The sequence below is a fragment of the Oncorhynchus mykiss genome, chromosome 2 (genome assembly GCF_013265735.2).
Source record: "Oncorhynchus mykiss isolate Arlee chromosome 2, USDA_OmykA_1.1, whole genome shotgun sequence".
Lineage (NCBI taxonomy): Eukaryota > Metazoa > Chordata > Actinopteri > Salmoniformes > Salmonidae > Oncorhynchus > Oncorhynchus mykiss.
Window position 1 is genome coordinate 10,171,355 of NC_048566.1, and position 20,146 is coordinate 10,191,500.

At 40.8% G+C, this 20,146-nt stretch overlaps 1 protein-coding gene and 1 pseudogene across 1 annotated transcript; both read left to right on the forward strand.

Moving 5' to 3' along the window:
• Positions 1–1,209: 1,209 nt before the first annotated feature.
• On the forward strand, positions 1,210–12,885 carry LOC110520765 (annotated as a pseudogene).
• A 1,865-nt stretch (positions 12,886–14,750) lies between these two features.
• LOC110507434 (zymogen granule membrane protein 16-like) lies at positions 14,751–17,761 on the forward strand. The gene is made up of 6 exons (XM_036937532.1): positions 14,751–14,883; positions 15,200–15,217; positions 15,364–15,416; positions 15,693–15,861; positions 16,682–16,985; positions 17,037–17,761. The coding sequence occupies exons 3-6, from the start codon at positions 15,365–15,367 to the stop codon at positions 17,097–17,099; spliced, it is 588 nt and encodes a 195-aa protein (XP_036793427.1). The 5' UTR covers positions 14,751–14,883; positions 15,200–15,217; position 15,364; the 3' UTR covers positions 17,100–17,761.
• Positions 17,762–20,146: the final 2,385 nt, after the last annotated feature.

Below are 20,146 nucleotides of genomic sequence, written 5' to 3' on the forward strand. Positions count from 1 at the left end.
GACTGATATTCTGCAAAAGTTACAGGAATTGGACTGCTGAGGACCGGGGTAAAGTCATTTTCTCTGATGAATCCCCTTTCCGATTGTTTGGGGCATCCGGAAAAAAAGTTTGTCCGGAGAAGACAAGGTGAGCGCTACCATCAGTCCTGTGTCATGCCAACAGTAAAGCATCCTGATAAACACGTTTTCCTCTACGACCCACACAAGTGGCAGAAGACTCATCTGAAGTCGCTACCATTAATATGCCAACTTCTGTTTGGTAGAGTCCTAACTGTTTGGGCTACAAACTATTGGGACCCCACTGTGGAAAGGTTGAGATTCTCACGAACACGATGGTGTTCTCCCTTTTGCTCTATAACACCACAAGTGTCACGGGACTCATCTAAAGGTAACCGGTACTGGTTTAAAAAACAAATGGAAGTACAGTATGAAGGTCGTTTTGTGCCTACACAGAAAAGGGGTAAAATCTGTGTATTTGTTTATTTCCTGAGATTTTTTATATCTCCTAGATTTAGGACAGACACTTCAAAACCTTGATTCTCATGATATATTTTTTGACTTTTTGACTGCTTTTTGACATTTGTGAATGTGTTTCTATAGGCTTTGGCAGCCAAAATGAATATTTGATCAAATAATTGTTAAAAAAATGTGGGGATACATAAAGGGGTCCTAAAGTTCTAAATCAAATAGCTAAGTGATCCATAGTATGACCATCTTAAAACAATTCCATATGTCAGCTTACACCCCCCACCCATTGTCTTAGACTCTAAAGAAATAAACATTCTAGCCCTATTGCCTCTAAATTTTAATTCAATGATCCGACATCTATTTGGCAGTAGCTTAGCACTGCAGTTGTGATTGTAGGAAACAAGAGTAGGTTCAACTTTTTAAAGCTGTTTTATAACATTTCACGTTCAAGAATGGTTTGTGATGTCACATTTCACAATTCAAACGTTTATTTTATTTTATTCCCCCCAGGAAACAGTGGTTAACCTGACAGGTAAAATAGTTGTTTTTGTGCAGCCTACCACGACGGTAACCTCCACGTCCCTCAGTAACTTGGCTATTAGCAGCGCCGCGTCCCCGGTCACCCTAGTGTCACGAGAACCCTGCTTACCTCCTCCGGAGTGGTACGATGGAGATTCCGGAACCTGCCAGACTTTTTCGTTTCCCTCAGACGGCTCGAGGATAGAGTACATCATTACGGTGATGTCTGGGAGGGCACTCGCCTGGGCCACAGCGGTGTGGGAGCACCTCAGTCTGGAGGAGTTCGTGGAGGAAGTTCGGATGGGGTTTGATTCTACATTCTCAGGGAGAGAGGATGCTCGCAAGCTGCTCCAGCTATGCCAAGATACCGAAGTGTGGCAGACTACACAGTAGATTTCCACACGTTAGCAGCTGAGAGTGCTTGGAACCTGGAAGCGCTATTCGACACGTTCCTACACGGAGTATCGGAGGAAGTAAAGGGCGAGCTTGCAGCCCAGGAACTACCGATGGATTTCGAATCGCTCATCGCCTTGACCATTAGGATCGATGTATGACTATGGGAACGAAGGAAGGAGAGGAGAGTCGATTCTACTTTGCATTCGAGGTATACTGGAAGTCCCCGACGGCTCTGTTGGTTACCTGAGTTCCCACGAGAGCCTCCGAAGACTGATGATTTATCTCTTCCCGAGCCCATGTAACTAGGCAGAGCTAGGCTGTCTCCAGCTGAACGGCTATACAGGCTTCACACTAAGAGTTGCCTGTATTGTGGGTCTACTGGTCATTTCGTCTCCACCTGTCCACTAAAAGGCTCTGGTGGGCCATACGGAGAAATTTTCCTCTCCCCTTAATCACATTCCTTTTCATGCCATATTGCTGTGGGGGAACCATTCTAAATCTCTCTGGGTACACATTGACTCTGGAGCTTTACGGACGCTACCCTGGCTTCCGAGCTGGGTATCCCCACTCAGCCCCTCTCCATTCCCATGGACGTTAGAGCAGTAGACGGGTGCTCTATTGGCCGGGTCACCCACAATACCATCAACCTACATGTGTCAGGGAACTACAGAGAGATGACCCAGTTCCTGCTCATTAAGTCTCCTCAGGTTACTGTGGTATTGGGACTCTTTGTCGGGTCTGGAGATCAAGGCTATGGAGACCTACATTGAGGACTCCCTAGCTGCTGGGTTCATCCGTCCTTCTGCCTCCCACTTATAGTATTGATACAGGAAGGGGACGAGTGGAAAACTGCCTTCAATATGACCAGCGGTCACTGCGAGCATCTGGTCATGTCATATGGCTTCAGCAACGCCCCTGCTGTGCTCCAGGCTCTGGTTAATGATGTTCTCTGCGACATGTAGAACTGGTTTGTCTTCATCTATCTCGATGACATCGTCTTCCTCTCCTGCTCCACCCAAGAACACATGTGGGTCGAAAACGCCTGCAACACCCTTCCCTGCTCTGCCACGGGCCTATCACCTTTTGACTGTTCCTTGTTTTTTTTGTTTTTTTTACAATTTCTGCATCTGAGTCATACCTGATAGCAGAATGTCCTCAAACCTGTTTGTCAGTGTTCTTGGCCAGCTGTTTGGCAATGCATGAGTAATAACAATACAATTCTGAATTATAATAATTAATTAATACGTTTTATGTTTTCACTTCAAATTGTCTTTTTCAGTCAGGGCTCAATTCAATCTGTATCGTGGAAGTTCCCCTTTATGGCGCGATTGAAATGTAAAGGCAATGTTCTCGTGTTGGTGGCGACTGCATTCAAGGGAAAACTGCATATGTCAGCTCAATAGGAAATGATCTTCAACCCCGCAGCACACACACACACACACACACACACACACACTTACTCACACACACACACACACACACACACACACACACACACACACACACACACTTACTCACTCACACACACACACACACACACACACACACACACACACACACACACACACACACACACACACACACACACACACACACACACACACACACACACACACACACACACAAACACACGCACGCACACACACACACACACACACACACACACACACACACAAACTGATGAATGTGCTGCTGAATGTATTTTTTCTATTGCTTTGTTTGATCTTTTCTATATTATGTCTATCTCTGATAAGCTACCCAGGAAAGGGCTAAAAATAGCCCATTTTAATATACTGTGCTGTATGTAGCCTTAGAAATAAGGTTCATGAAAACAATAACTTGATAACATCAGATAAGATTAATATATTAGCCATTTCTGAGACTCACTTAGATCATTAATTTGATGATGCAGCAATAGCAATACAAGGATATAACATCTATAGAAGAGACAGGAATGCTATTGGGGAGGAGTCATATCCCTGTAATGCTTAGGGAAGATCCTATGTCAAGTGTTATTGAAGTGTGGTTGCAGGTTCACCTGGCACATCCAAAGCCCTTTCATTTGGGGTGTTGCTATAGGCCACCAAGTGCTAAAAGTCAGTTTCTAAATAATATGTGTGAAATGCTTAATAGTGTATGTGATGTAAACAGAGAGGTCGACTTTCTTGGGGACCTGAATATTGACTCGTTTTCATCATGTAGTCCGCTCAAGAGGAAGCTTCTCACTGTAAACTGTAATCGGGTTCAGGTTATTAATCAACCTACCAGGGTGTTAACAAACACTACAGGAACAAGATCATCCACATGTATTGATCACATTTTTACTAAAACTGTAGAACTTTGTTCTAAAGATGTATCCATACCCATTAGATGCAGTGATCACAATATAGTGGCTATATCCAGGAAAGCCACAGTTCCAAAAGCTGGGCCTAAAATAGTGTATAAAAGATCGTAAAAAAATATTTTGCTGTGACTCTTATGTGGATGATGTTAAGAATATTTGTTGGTCTGATGTGATTAATAAGTAGCATCCAGATGCGGCACTTGATACAATTATGAAATTACTTATTCCAACTATTGATAAACATGCACCTGTTAAGAAACATACTTTTACAACTGTTAAGGCTCCATGGATTGATGAGGAACTGAAAAACTGTATAACTGAAAGAGATGGGGCCAAAGGAGTGGCTAATAAGTCTGGCTGCACATCTGACTGGCTGACTTACTGCAAATTGAGATGAAAAAAATAGGAGGATGGTAGCAGACTCCATAGCCTCTACTATCCATCAAATCTTTAATCTGAGCCTAGAGGAAAGTCTTTGTCCTCAGGCCTGGAAAGAAGCCAAAGTCATTCCCCTACCCAAGAGTGGTAAAGCGGCCTTTACTGGCTCTAAAAGCAGACCTATGAGCTTGCTGCCAGCTCTTAGCAAACTGTTGGAAAAAATTGTGTTTGACAAAATACAATGCTACTTCTCTGTAAACAAATTATCAGACTTCCAGCATGCTTATAGATAAGAGCACTCAACATGTACTGTTCTGCACTGACACAAATGACTGATGATTGGTTGAAAGAAATTGATAATAAGATGATTGTCGATAATCAAATCGATAATTTCAATAAGCATTTTTCCACGGCTGGCCATGTTTTCCACCTGGCTACCCCTAACGTGGCCAACATCTCAGCACCCCCCGCAGCAACTTGCCCCCGCCCTCTTCTCCTTCACCCAAATCCAGACAGCTGATGTTCTGAAAGAACTGCAAAATCTGGATCCCTACAATTCAACTGGGCTAGACAATCTGGACCCTCTCTCTAAAATTATCCACTGAAATTGATGCAACCCCTATTACTAGCATATTCAACCTCTCTTTCGTATCGTCTGAGATCCCTAAAGATTGGAAAGCTTCCGCACTCATCCCCCTCTTCAAAGAGGGAGGCACTCTAGACCCAAACTGTTATAGACCTATATCCACCCTGCCTTTCTAAAATCTTCGAAAGCCAAGTTAACAAACAGATCACAGACCATTTCGAATCCAACCGTACATTCTCCACTATGCAATCTGGTTTCCGAGCTGGTCATGGGTGCACCTCAGCCACACTCAAGGTCCTAAACGATATCATAACCGCCATCTATAAAAGACAGTACTGTGCAGCCGTCTTCATCGACATGGCCAAGGCTTTCGACTCTGTCAATCACCGCATTCTTATTGGCAGACTCAATAGCCTTGGCTTCTCAAATGACTGCCTCGCCTGGTTCACCAACTACTTCTCAGATAGAGTTAAGTGTGTCAAATCGGAGGGCCTGTTGTCCGGACCTCTGGCAGTCTCTATGGGGGTGCCACAGGGTTCAAATCTTGGGCTGACTCTGTTCTCTGTATATATCAATGATGTCACTCTTGCTGCTGGTGATTCTCTGATTCACCTCTAAGCAGACGACACCATTCTGTATACATCTGGCCCTTCTTTGGGCACTGTGCCTCCAAACGAGCTTCAATGCCATACAACACTCCTGACGTGGCCTCCAACTGATTTTAAATGCTAGGATAACTAAGTGCATGCTCTTCAACCGACTGCTGCAAGCACCCTCCTGGCCAACAAGCATCACTACTCTGGACGATTCTGACCAAGAATATGTGGACAACTACAAATACCTAGGTGTCTGGTTTGACTGTAAACTCTCCCTCCAGAATCTAGAATCCGCTTCCTATTTTGCAACAAAGCCTCCTTCACTCATGGCGCCAACATACCCTCGTAAAACTGCCTATTCTATTGATCCTTGAATTTGGCGATGTCATTTACAAAATTGCTCCCAACACTCTACTCAGCAAACTGGATGTAGTCTATCACAGCTCCATCCGTTTTATCACCAAAGCCCCATACACTACCCACCACTGCGACCTGTATGCTCTCCTTGGCTGGCCCTCACTACATATCCATCGCCAAATCCACTGGCTCCCGGTCATCTATAAGTCTTTGCTCTGTAAAGCTCTGCCATATCACAGCTCACTGGTCACCATAGCAACACCCACGCGTAGCACTCGCTCCAGCAGGTATATTTCACTGGTCCTCCCCAAAGCCAACACTTACTTTGTCCGCCTTTCCTTCCATTTCTCTGCTGCCAATGACTGGAACGAATTGCAAAAATCTCTGAAGCTGAAAACGTATATCTCCCTCTCTAACTTTAAGCGTCAGCTGTCAGAGCAGCTTTCGACTATGTCCATCACCGCATTTTTATCAGCAGACTCAATAGCCTTGGGTTCTCAAATGACTGCCTCGCCTGGTTCACCAACTACTTCTCAGATAGAGTTCTGTGTGTCAAATCGGAGGGCCTGTTGTCTGGACCTCTGGCAGTCTCTATGGGGTTGCCAAAGGGTTCAAATCTCAGGCCGACTCTTTTCTCTGTATATATCAATGGTGTCGCTCTTGCTGCGTGTAATTCTCTGATCCACCTCTACGCAGAGGACACCATTCTGAATACATCTGGCCAATGACTGGAATGACTGGAACAAATTACAAAAATATCTGAAGCTGGAGACTTATATCTCCCTCTCTGACTTTCAGCGTCAGCTGTCAGAGCAGCATATCGATCGCTGTACCTGTACACTGCCAATCTGTAAATAGCACACCCAACTACGTCATGCCCATGTTATTACTTGCCCTCTTGCTCTTTTGCACCCCAGTATCTCCACAGGCACATCATCACCTGCACATATATCACTCCACTGTTTAATTGCTAAATTGTAATTATTTTAGTCTCTAGGGCCTATTTATTGCCTACCTCCCTACTCTTCTACATTTGCACACACTGTACATATATTTTTATATTTATTTTATATTGTGTTATTGACTGTACATTTGTTTATGTGTAACTCTGTGTTGTTGTTTTTTTGCACTGCTTTGCTTTATCTTGGCTAGGTCGGAGTTGTAAATGAGAACTAGTTCTCAACTGGCTTACCGTGGAATAAAAAATAAAAAAATAAAAGTTGTGGGTACTGTACTGTTAGATTTCAGCGAAACCTTTGATATTATTGACCATAAGCTGTTGTTGAAGAAAGGTATGTGTTATGGCTTTTCAAAGTCTGCCATGTCGTTGATTCAGAGATATCTATCTAATATATCTCAAGGTTTTTTTTTATTTTTGGAAGCTTCTCAAATGTCAAACATGTGAAGTGTGGTGTACCACAAGGCAGCTCTCTCGGCCCTCTACTCTTCTCAATTTTTACCAATGACCTGCCACTGGCATTAAACAAAGCATGTGTGTCCATGTATGCTGATTATTCAACCATACTGTATACGCATCAGCAACCACAACAAATGAAGTCACTGAAACCCGTAACAAAGAGTTGCAGTCTGTTTTGGAATGGGTGGCAAGTAATAAACTGGTCCTGAACATCTCTAAAACTAAGAGCATTGTATTTGGTACAAATCATTCCCTAAGTTCTAGACCTCAGCTCAATCTGGTAATGAATAGTGTGGCTGTTGAACAAGTTGAGGAGATTAAATTACTTGGTGTTACCTTAGATTGTAAACTGTCGTGGTCAAAATATAGATTCAAAGATTGCAAAGATGGGGAGAGGTCTGTCAATAGTACTTTGGTCCCAGCTCTCTGCAGGTCATTCACTAGGTCCCCCCGTGTGGTTCTGGGATTTTTGCTCACCGTTCTTGTGATCATTTTGACCCCACGGGGTGAGATCTCGCGTGGAGCCCCAGATCGAGGGAGATTATCAGTGGTCTTGTATGTCTTCCATTTCTTAATAATTGCTCCCACAGTTGATTTCTTCAAACCAAGCTGCTTACCTATTGCAGATTCAGTCTTCCCAGCATGGTGCAGGTCTACAATTTTGTTTCTGGTGTCCTTTTTGGTCTTGGCCATAGTGGAGTTTGGAGTGTGACTGTTTGAGGTTGTGGACAGGTGTCTTTTATACTGATAACAAGTTCAAACAGGTGCCATTAATATAGGTAATGAGTGGAGGACAGAGGAGCCTCTTAAAGAAGAAGTTACATGTCTGTGAGAGCCAGAAATCTTATTTGTAGGTGACCAAATACTTATTTTCCACCATAATTTGCAAATAAATTCATTAAAAATCCTACAATGTAATTTTCTGGATTTTTTTCTCATTTTGTCTGTCATAGTTGAAGTGTACCTATGATGAAAATTACAGGCCTCTCTCATCTTTTTAAGTGGGAGAACTTGCACAATTGGTGGCTGACTAAATACTTTTTTGCCCCACTGTATATATGGGAGGCAGGCAAATGCCTTTCACTGAGCTGTAGAAAGACAGATTGACAGGGGTGAGACAATTAATTGTAATTTATCATAATGTTATTTTGTTGTTTGCAGGCGCACTATCCTTCTGACCCTATGCAGCCAGGTTCCATCTACTTTTTAACTCTTCGCAAGTGTGGCTTGTTTGGTGTCTGCTGTGCAGGAATACCCCAACAAGTAAACTATTGATTGATGAAGGCATGTCATCCAGCAAAGGCAGCAGCGCAGACATCAACTACATGCACCATTTCTTCACCAACTACAGAGTTGGGGAAACACAATTCGACCTGAATTGTGATAACTATAGTGGCCAAAACAAGAACAAGTTTGTGCTCTGGTATTGTGCCTGGCGGACAAATGTACAAGCTCCACCACAGTCTGAAGTACTACTTAAGTATTGTTTGGGGGTATCTATATTACTTTACTATTCATATTTTTGGCAACTTTTACTTCTACTTCATTACATTTCGAAAGAAAACAATGGATTTTAAAACCAAATACTTTTAGACTTTTACTGGGTGATTTTTTTTGTAATTTACTGGGTGACTTTTACTTTTACTTCTGTCATTATCTATTAAGGTATCATTGCATTTACTCAAGTATGACCCTAATACTTTTTCCACCACTGGACGTGGCTGGGGGTTATAGCATTTCTTTCACATGGCCCATCAATTTAGACAAGTGTGTCTGGGTAAGAGCCATCTAATATTTATAAAGTCTTTTTTATCTGGACACTTTCTGTTTACCTAGCATTTTTCCATATTGTTGGCTACTACCACTTTAAATCTTTACTTCACTACTCACTGTTTAGCACATGACCTCACATGTGAATCTTTAAATAGATGGGTGGTGCTGGCTTAAGAGTGTGTGAACAATGCTGAATGGGTGTAGACAAAGGAGAGTTCTCCAGTAGGTACCAAAACATTCAAAGGCCCTTTTCTCAAAAGTGAGTTTACAAGTTTATCAACTTTCAAATCAGAATTACTTTCCCATTGTTCCTCAAAAATGCAGTGTATGATATACCATTTTGTAGCTCTGAGTCTCTACTTTTTACCAATGTAAAAAGACCCATTTAAAATGTTGCTACATAAGACCGAATCCAGGTGGTGAGTCACATTTGGTTTGCCTCCCTGTTGTGCTGTCTATCTGTCTCAGCATCTTCTCTGCTGTCACTCTGTGCTTCTTCTTGTTCTCTGTCTACCTGTCTCTCTGCTTAAGCCTTATACTTTATAAAAATAAATCTAACAACTTGGGCTATATTTTAAATCATGTGTCCCCCTGAATGAACATCTACCCTAAGTGTTACTACTACAGAGCTCCAGACTAACATTTTCCTCTGGTGTCACAACATTTTACAGTTGGGGACACCAGCCCTGAGTAATCATCTTATAAAGTCATTCTTATTGCTTTATTAAGAAGTATAAATAATAAACTACTGAGGTATTCAAGTTGTTTCATCTAACATGTCCAAGCAGGAATGCATGATGCAACATTATCCAATGATTGTCATGAACTTTTAGTTGACAACAGATTATAGTTCTTATGTTTTACTGTCATAGTAGGACTCCAGAATGTCCAGATTTAGTTGTTTTGGTCAATAGAGATGAATTACATACATCTTCATGTGAACTAACTACTGTACACAGAACGATATAAACGTAACATAAAATGTTGGTCCAATGTTTCATGAGCTGAAATAAAAGATCCCAGGAATGTTCCATACGCACAAAAAGCGTATTTCTCTAAAATGTTGTGCACAAATGTGTTTACATCCCTGTTGGTGATCATTTCTCCTTTATGGCATATTGTATGGCATATCAAGAAGCTGATTAAACAGCATGATCACAGATACACCTGGTGCTGGGGACAATAAAAGGCCCCTCTAAAATGTGCAATTTTGTCACACATCACAATGTCACTGATGTCTCAAGTTTTGAGGGAGTGTGCAATTGGCATGCTAAATGCAGGAATCTCCACCAGAGCTGTTGCCAGATAATTTAATGTTAATTTCTCTACCATAAGCCGCCTCCAACGTTGTTTTTAGATAATTTGGCAGTACGTCCTACCGGCCTCACAACCACAGACCACATGTATGGCATGGTGTGGGCGACATTGTGAACGTTGTGAACAGAGTGCCCCATGGTGGCTGTGGGGTTATGGTATGGGCATTTTATTGTTGGCAATTTGAATGCACAGAGATACTGTGACTAGATCCTGAGGCCCATTGTCATGCCATTCATCCGCTGCCTTCACATCATGTTCCAGCACGATAATGCACGGCCCCATGTCACAAGGTTCTGTACACAATTGCTGGAAGCAGAAAATGTCCCAGTTCTTCCATGGCCTGCATACTCACCAGACATATCACATGTTTGGAATGCCCCGGATCAATGTGTATGATCAATCAATCAATAAATCAAATGTATTTCTAAAGCCCTTCTTACATCAGCTGATGTCACAAAGTGCTGTACAGAAACCCATTGTAAAACCCCAAACAGCAAAGCAATGGCTAGGAAAAACTATCTAGAAAGGCCAGAACCTAGGAAGAAACCTAGAGAGGAACCAGGCTATGTTAGGTGGCCAGTCCTCTTCTGGCTGTGCCGGGTGGCGATTATAACAGAACATGGCCAAGATGTTCAAATGACGGTGTGTTCCAGTTCCCGCCAATATCCAGCAACTCCGCACAGCCATTGAAAAGGACAACATTCCACAGTCAATAACCTGATCAACCCTGTCACAACAGATACTGACTGGTTTTATGATCCACGCCCCTATGTTTTTTAAGGTATCTGTGACCAACAGATGTATTTCTCCATAGATTAGGGCCTAATTTATTTATTTCAATTGATTGTTTTCCTTATATGAACTGTAAGTCAGTGAAATATTTGTAATTGTTTCATGATGCATTTTATGGTAAGTTAATAAAGGTGTTCTTTGTCATGCTCCTTACATCTAGAGCTGATGGAATGTTTAGCAGGTGTAAATGTTCTTTGTCAGGTCACATTTCACAATTAAAACAAGTGTATTTTCTTCCCCCCCCCCCCTAGGGGTGGTTGACCTGACAGGTAAAACGTGTATGTTATTTCCCCTCTAGGGGTGGTTGACCTGACAGGTAAAACGTGTATGTTATTTCCCCTCCTAGGGGTGGTTGACCTGACAGGTAAAACGTGTATGTTATTTCCCCTCCTAGGGGTGGTTGACCTGACAGGTAAAACGTGTATGTTATTCCCCCCTAGGGGTGGTTGACCTGACAGGTAAAACGTGTATGTTATTCCCCCCCTAGGGGTGGTTGACCTGACAGGTAAAACGTGTATGTTATTTCCCCCATAGGGGTGGTTGACCTGACAGGTAAAACGTGTATGTTATTTCCCCCATAGGGGTGGTTGACCTGACAGGTAAAATGCCTCTCTTGTTTTTATAAACTACTATGAAAAACATTATTAACAAACGTACTTCATGTTTTGCCATTTGAAGTGAAGTGTAGTGAAAGTGAAACTGAGTGAAATGAAAAGTCATTAGTAATGATGACTATCTTTGGCAGAATGTTCTCAATCGTGTTTGTCACCACAGGAGGTTGATGGCACCATAATTGGGGAGGATGGGCTCGTGGTAATGACATGAGCCGACTTAGTGGAATGGTATCAAATACAACAAACACATAATTTCCATGTGCTTGATACCATTCCATTTGCTCAGTTCCAGACATTATTTGGAGCTGTCCTTCCCTCAGCAGCCTCCACTGTTTGTCAGTGTTCTTGGCCAGCTGCTTGGCAATGCATGAGTAATAACAATACAATTGTGAATAATAATTAAATAATTAAATAATAGCTTTTCTGCTTTCATCAACTTGTCTTTTTCAGTTAGACTTAGGAGGTATTCTTTGAGACAACCTCTGATGGATTACAGCATTGCAGAATGTACTTTAGTAAATTAATCTGCACTTTAATCATAATGTGAAGATCTTTGAGAAATGTGTTGGTAAAACTAAAATCATGTATACATACATTTTAAATATAATGCCCATGTTATTTTAGCCATGAAAGATCCACACTCGTATTCCTCTGCGGTGGTTCAGGGAGGTGGCACCCCATTTGCTTCCTCCAGTGAGGGACGCACCACAGTGGTCAGTGTGTGGGAGAACATCAACTACTACTACTACTACTACTACTACTACTACTACAACACCAACACCTACATCAGCGGGTGAGCAGACCCTGACCCATGAACAGACACCACTGACTCAGTCCAACTACATTACCCAACAGACACCACTGACTCAGTCCAACTACATTACCCAACAGACACCACTGACTCAGTCCAACTGCACTACCCAACAGACACCACGACTCAGTCCAACAACACTACCCAACAGACACACTCTTTCTATATGTATTGTGAAAATCCTGCTCTGGTTCTGAGGTTCTAGCTGAGATACGGCTACAACTGGTCTCCTGTGATTGGTTGCGAAGTTGGTGAAGAGCAGGAGATGGAGCCATCGTCCAGGTGTCTGGGAAGTACAACCCTCTAAAATACATCTACACCTTGGTGTTCACCACCAACCGGGGGCTCTCTCTGTTGGCCGGCCAGCCCTTCCAAGTCTCCTTCAACTTCTACCCAGCCCACATGGGAAATGAGCTGAGGCTGAAGCGGTCGCTTCAACGGTGCCGGCATCACCTCCATTGGAGCCCACTGGGGATTGGTGTACTTGGAAGAGGCTTGAAACAGCACCTTCTCTTAATTGGAAAAAAAAGTATGTCTTGCTCTTTGGGTTGGTTCCCTGGAAACAGATTAAGCCTAGTTCTGGACCAGTTCCGATTAATGGAGATTCTCCATTGGGCATTTCCAAAAGAAATATTATAGTTTGATTACATGTTAGGGTATCTGAGGAGTAAATATAAACTAATTTTGACTTGTTGAAACAAAGTTTAGGGGTAGATTTTCGGATTCCTTTCTCTGCAAGTTGAATGAGTTGATTACTCAAATCGATGGAGCCAACAAGACAGACTTTCTGGGATATAAAGAAGGATTGTATCTAACAAAACGACACTACATGTTATAGCTGGGCCCCTTTGGATGACAAATCAGAGGAAGATTTTCTAAAATTAAGTGAATAGTTAATAGTTCTGTAAATGTAGGAAACCTGTTCCCGTGGAAAAATATTTTGATGTGGGGCGCCTTCCTCAAACAATTGCATGGCATGTTTTCGCTGTAATAGCTACTATAAATTGGACAGTGCAGTTAGATTAACAAGAATTTAAGCTTTCAGCCGATATAACACACTTATATGTACATAAATGTTTAAAATCCATAATATTCATGATTATTTATTTGAATTGCGCGCCCTCCAGTTTCCCGGAAGTTGTCCTGCTTGTGGGACACCTATCCTTAAGAAGTTTTTAATTAATTTTGAATGTTTAGAATATTATTGAGTATTTTCTAAATATGCACACTTTTCTTTTTGAGGTTACGCCTTTGAAGGAGAAGAGTCACATACAGGTCACATGCATTATTGAAGGTTGTATTTACCACAACAAATGAAAAGATGAGTATGTATGAGTTTATCAGAATACATTTAATATACAGTACATGAGTTCAGCTTGTTATCTTAGCGTTATACAGCAAACAAATGTTTTGTAAGGGAAGCTACCAACTGGGCAAAGACGTCAATTCAACGTCTATTCCACATTGGTTCAACATAATTTCATTGAAATGACGTGGAAACAACGTTGATTCAACCAGTGTGTGCCCAATGGGTAGTTATTGAGATAAATTCATGTTCTTCCCCAAAAGAAAATAGATAACTCAACTTACATACACAAAAGTAGTTAATATAGCAATTTTGATTTATATTGACCTTTATTTTTGATAAATTAGGTCCTACATTATATATTTGTATTAATGTGTTAATTGAACTAACACATATTATGGATAGGTAGTCACAAGTGCCTCGGGGTATTTCACCTTGTCATCTGTATACAAACTTTTATTTTATCACTTTGTAACTTCTACTGATATTTATCTGGTCATCTGCAGAAAAATACATCAGATTGTTTTCCTGTAGTAACATGAACAGGTTGTCAGTGATTTAATGAAGATGTGAGTGTTGTAACAGACTGCAGAAAACGTTGGAAAATAATGGAGACAGAAAATGTAGAATCTCATCTGCAGATCTAGAATTAAATGGAAAAACATGTTCTGAAACAAATATTCTACAATAAAATACTGTAGATATTTGAGCAAACCAATGAACTAACCATCCTGTTAATGACAAGATCCACACGTCTTTTTCAGCATGTTAATGTTTGAAGGGAAGGAGTTCCTCTTGGTGTAATAAAACAACTGAAGATTGGGAGACTGATTTTGAGCGATTTTCGTACACATTCATACGATGTTGGTATATTATTTTAATTGTTCGGTTGTTAGATTGTATCTTTTTTTATCCCTATTTCAGATCATTAATTTGTTACAATTCAAAATAACACAATTATTATTTCCTTATAGTAATTCCTTGATACTCCCTCCCAAAGTAGCCTCGACCAATTAGAAAACAATGTCTGACTTCTCAATAGTGATTGACTAAAGGTGTTCTTTGTCATGCTCCTTCCATCTAGAGCTGATGGAATGTTCAGCAGGTATAAATGCAGTTCTTAGAGGAAGCAGTAGACTAGAAGGACCTGGCAGAGACAGAGAGACAAGAAGCTTTCACAGGTTTTGACACACATCTCAAGATAGCACTGTGGGTAACTACACAACTAACTAAATAGAAAATGTGCACTTGTATTTAATGCATAATACTGGTGTGGGAAATGTTATGAAGTTAATACTCATTATCTCTTGGTTCTTGGGCACAAACATTATGCCCTTTGGCCTCTAAATGTAAATGAAATGATCTGACTTTAAAAAAGTTTTACAGTAGCTTAGCACTGCAAGAGTGATTGTAGTAAACAAGAGTAGGTTCAACTTTTTAGAGCTGTTTTATAACATTTCACATTAAGAATGGTTTGTTGTTTGTTACGTCACAATTCAAAAGGTTATTTTCTTTTCCCTCCTAGGAAACACTGACCTGTCAGGTAAAATGACTTATTTGTTTTGACAAACTACTATGAAAAACATTATTAACTACATTATTTCAAGTTTTACCATTTAAAGTGAAACGGAATGAGAGTGAAATTGACTGAAATTAAAGGTCTTAAGTGTCGATGCCTCACTTTTGCAGAATGTTCTTAATCCTGGTTGTCACAATGTTCTTGGCTGGCTGCTTGGCTTTGCGTGAGTTATAAAAATACAATTCTGAATTATAATGATTAAATAATAGCTTTTGTGCTTTCACCAATTTGTCTTTTTCAGTTAGACTTAGGAGTTCTTCTTTGAGACATAAACTAATGTATTAAATCATTGCAGAATGTACTTTAGTTAATTCATCTGCACTTTATTCATAATGTCAAGATCTTTCAGAAATGTGTTGTTAAAAATAAAATGATGTATATATAAATATGTATTATTAATATAGTAAATATAGTAAACATATTGGCCATGTTATTTTAGCCATCAAAGATCCATACTCGTATTCCTCTGAGGTGGGTCAGGGACTTGGCACCCCATTTTCTTCCTACGGTGAGGGGCGCATTACGGGAGTCAGAGTGTGGGAGACCAACAACAACTATTACTACTACTACTACTACTACAACTACAACAGCAACAACTACATCAGTGGGTGAGCAGACCCTGACCCATAAACAGACACCACGACTCAGTCAAACTACACTACCCAACAAACACCACTGACTCAGTCCAACTACACTACCCAACAAACACCACTGACTCAGTCCAACTACACTACCCAACAAACACCACTGACTCAGTCCAACTACACTACCCAACAAACACCACTGACTCAGTCCAACTACACTACCCAACAAACACCACTGACTCAGTCCAACTACACTACCCAACATTCACCACGACTTAGTCCAACTACACTACCCAACAAACACCACTGACTCAGTCCAACTACACTACCCAACAAACACCACTGACTCAGTCCAACTACACTACCCAACAAACACCACTGACTCAGTCCAACTACACTACCCAACAAACACCACTGACTCAGTCCAACTACACTACCCAACAAACACCACTGACTCAGTCCAACTACACTACCCAACATTCACCACGACTTAGTCCAACTACACTACCCAGCATTCACCACGACTCAGTCCAACTACACTACCCAACAAACACCACTGACTCAGTCCAACTACACTACCCAATAGACTTTCGTTCTTTCTTTCTTTCTTTCTTTCTTTCTTTCTTTCTTTCTTTCTTTCTTTCTTTCTTTATGTATTTCTGTATTTATTCATTTGTTGTGTTTATTACATATTCAGTTTATGACCAAACAATAGTGTTATCGTATCTAACCCAGAGTACAATGTAAAATGTAATTCCTTGATTTTCGCTGACGCTACCTGCTGTCTCGGTCTGAATGTGCCTTATCAAAACACAACCAACTTGAAAAGCTTCCTCTGTTTTAGGTTGCAGCTCAGATACGGTAGCAACTGGTCTCCTGTGTTTGGTGGTGAAGGGGGCTTAAAGCAGGAGATTGAGCTGTTTAATGATGAGGCCATCGTTGAGGTGTCTGGGAAGTACAACCCAGCAGACTACATCTGCTACCTGGTGTTAACCACCAACATGGGGCGCACTCTGTCAGCCGGCATGCCCAACCAGGTCTCCTTCAACTTCTACCCAGACAACATGGGCAATGAGCTGAGGCTGCTCAGTGGTCGCATCAATGGTGCCGGGATCACCTCCATCGGAGCCCACTGGGGATTGGTGGACATGGAAGGGGCTGGAAACTCCTCCATCGGAGCCCACTGGGGATTGTTGGACATGGAAGGGGCTGGAAACAGTACTCTGGAAACAGCACTGGAAACAGTAACTCCTATTTTTTAGGGGGAAAAAAGTATGTCTTGCTCTTTGGGATGGTATCCCAGATACAGATTAAGCCTAATCCTGGACTAGTTACTTTCAATGGAGATTCTCCATTCAACATGCTTTTTAGTCCAGGAGTAAACTTAATCTGGGTCCAGGAAACTGACCCTATATGTTGGACGGATGTTTGACATAGACGCTGACAGAACAGTTTTTTATATCACTATCTGATGGGGGCTTCATGAGAATTTAAACTGAATTAATTTGAAAGTTTAAAAGTATTTTTGTACTGCTTCAAGTGAGGAATCACCTCAAAAATATTCCAAATTATTCAAAACATTCAAATTCATTCAGTTTAAATTCTCATGAAGCGCCCATCAGATAGTGAAATAAAAAACAGTTCTGTCAGCGTCCATCAGATAGGAATATTCAAACAGTCCTGTCAGCTTGGGTCAACATGCGTTGTTATCACATTTTATCACAATAAAGGAAAGATGCATATGGGATTTAAAGGATTAATTATATCTTTGATTAATGGAACAATCAAATATTATGGGGAGATAATAGTGTTTCAGGGTGTTTCACCTTCACTATTTTATACACTCTGCATTTGTTATTTGTTGATCCTTTTCTGCTACATCTGCTTCTGGACATTTTAATAAAAAGCATATCTTTAATCATTATATTTCATTGTATTCCTTTTGATAAGACAATACATACAGTAGTGGCCAGAAGCTACGATAAACTAATCTGTCATCTTAACAAACCCTACCTCAATGGTGTCAATAAGGAACTACATTTATAACAGCAAGACTGTTGAAACGCCTATTCAATAGTAATGAAGGGGAAAAAATGGATAGTTACATATCGGGATATTATTTTCCACGATATATCATGTTGTATCGCATCAACAATATCAAACTATTATTTTTGTGCTAGTTGGCTGTCCCTGCACTAAAACTCTTATTTGTCTTCGTAGACTGTTTTCCTTCACATTTTCATTTTAAATAGGAAGCGCATTTTTGGGGGGCAATTTTACTTCCATTACATTCTCATGCTTTCTAGTCTCTCTGCCACAGACATATAGTGAGCAATGTTTGGAACATCGAATCACAATAAATAACAGTATATAACCACAATAAGTGTAGAATCATGAGAATCATAATACATATCATATCAACACCATATAATTGTTATAATATGGGGCTGCATAGTGTTTTAGTTAAAGCTAAAGTCTGAGATTTGGGAAGCTGTTCAATGTACAGCTGTATACCAAAACAAGTGGTGGGGAAGGACACCACTTTGTTACGAATCACAGACTGTGTGGATGGTCTAGATTAGACAGTTTGATAGATGGGGCTTATACAGTATATGGATGGTCTAGATTAGACAGTTTGATAGATGGGGTTTATACAGTATATGGATGGTCTAGATTAGACAGTTTGATAGATGGGGCTTATACAGTATATGGATGGTCTAGATTAGACAGTTTGATAGATGTGGTTTATACAGTATATGGATGGTCTAGATTAGACAGTTTGATAGATGGGGTTTATACAGTATATGGATGGTCTGGATTAGACAGTTTGATAGATGTGGTTTATACAGTATATGGATGGTCTAGATTAGACAGTTTGATAGATGGGGTTTAGACAGTATATGGATGGTCTAGATTAGACAGTTTGATAGATGTGGTTTATACAGTATATGGATGGTCTAGATTAGACAGTTTGATAGATGGGGTTTATACAGTATATTGATGGTCTAGATTAGACAGTTTGATAGATGGGGTTTATACAGTATATGGATGGTCTAGATTAGACAGTTTGATAGATGGGGTTTAAACAGTATATGGATGGTCTAGATTAGACAGTTTGATAGATGGGGTTTATACAGTATATGGATGGTTCAACAGTCAAAGCTGCTTAACTAGTTTTGGTGAGATAGAATGAAAGTAGGAAAAACATGTATTGTCTTTGTTTTATAGAATAAGTCTGTGGTTCCTTGAAACATTGTTTTAGTCCCAGTAAATCCGAGCGAATCTGAGGAACAGACATCGATTAAAATGGTGCAAAAATTATATGGATTTTTTTCTATTTGCATTTAGTGTAATGGGGATGATACTGCAATGGGATGGCTGCAAATCTTAAATAAATTATATGTGATTTTTCTAAAATGTTAGCTTGACTACTGCTTCACTACAGTATCTCCCTGTATTGCATCACAAAGCAAAACCCTGGCAGCATTTACAATGATGTACAGTAGGTGTTTTTGACAGGTTTCCATACTATGTACACTGAACAACAACAAAAAAGACAACATGTAAAGTGTTGGTCCCAGGTTTCACATTCCTCTAATTTGTTTTGTTTACATCGGTTAGTGAGCATTTCAACTTTGCCAAGACAGGTGTGGCATATCAAGAAGCTGATTAAACAGCATGATTGTTATACAGGTGCACCTTTTGCTGGGGAAAATAAAAGGCCACTCTAAAATGTGCAGTTGTGTCACACAACACAATGCCAAAGATGTCTCAAGTTGAGGGAGCATGCAATTGGCATGCTGACTGCAGGAATGTCCACCAGCGCTGTTGCCAGAGAAGATAATGTTAATTTCTCTACCATAACCGTCTCCAACACCATTTTAGAGAATTTGGCAGTACTTCCAACCAGCCTCATAACCGCAGACCACTTGTAACCACGCCAGCCCAGGACCTCCACATCTGGCTTCACCCACTGAGGGATCGTCTGAGACCAGCCACCAAGAAAGTTGATGAATCTGTGGGTCTGCACAACCAAAGAATTTCTGCACAAACTGTCAGAAACTGTGTCAGGAAAGCCAACCTCCAACATTGTTTTTAGATAATTTGTCAGTACTTCCAATCGGCCTCACAAGAACAGACCACATGTATGGCGTCATGTGGGCGAGATTATGAACGTTGTGATCAGAGTGCCCCATGGTGGCGGTGGGGTTATGGTATGGGCAGGCATAAGTTATGGACAACGAACACAATTGCATTTTTATCGATGGCAATTTGAATGCACAGTGATACCGTGACGAGATCCTGAGGC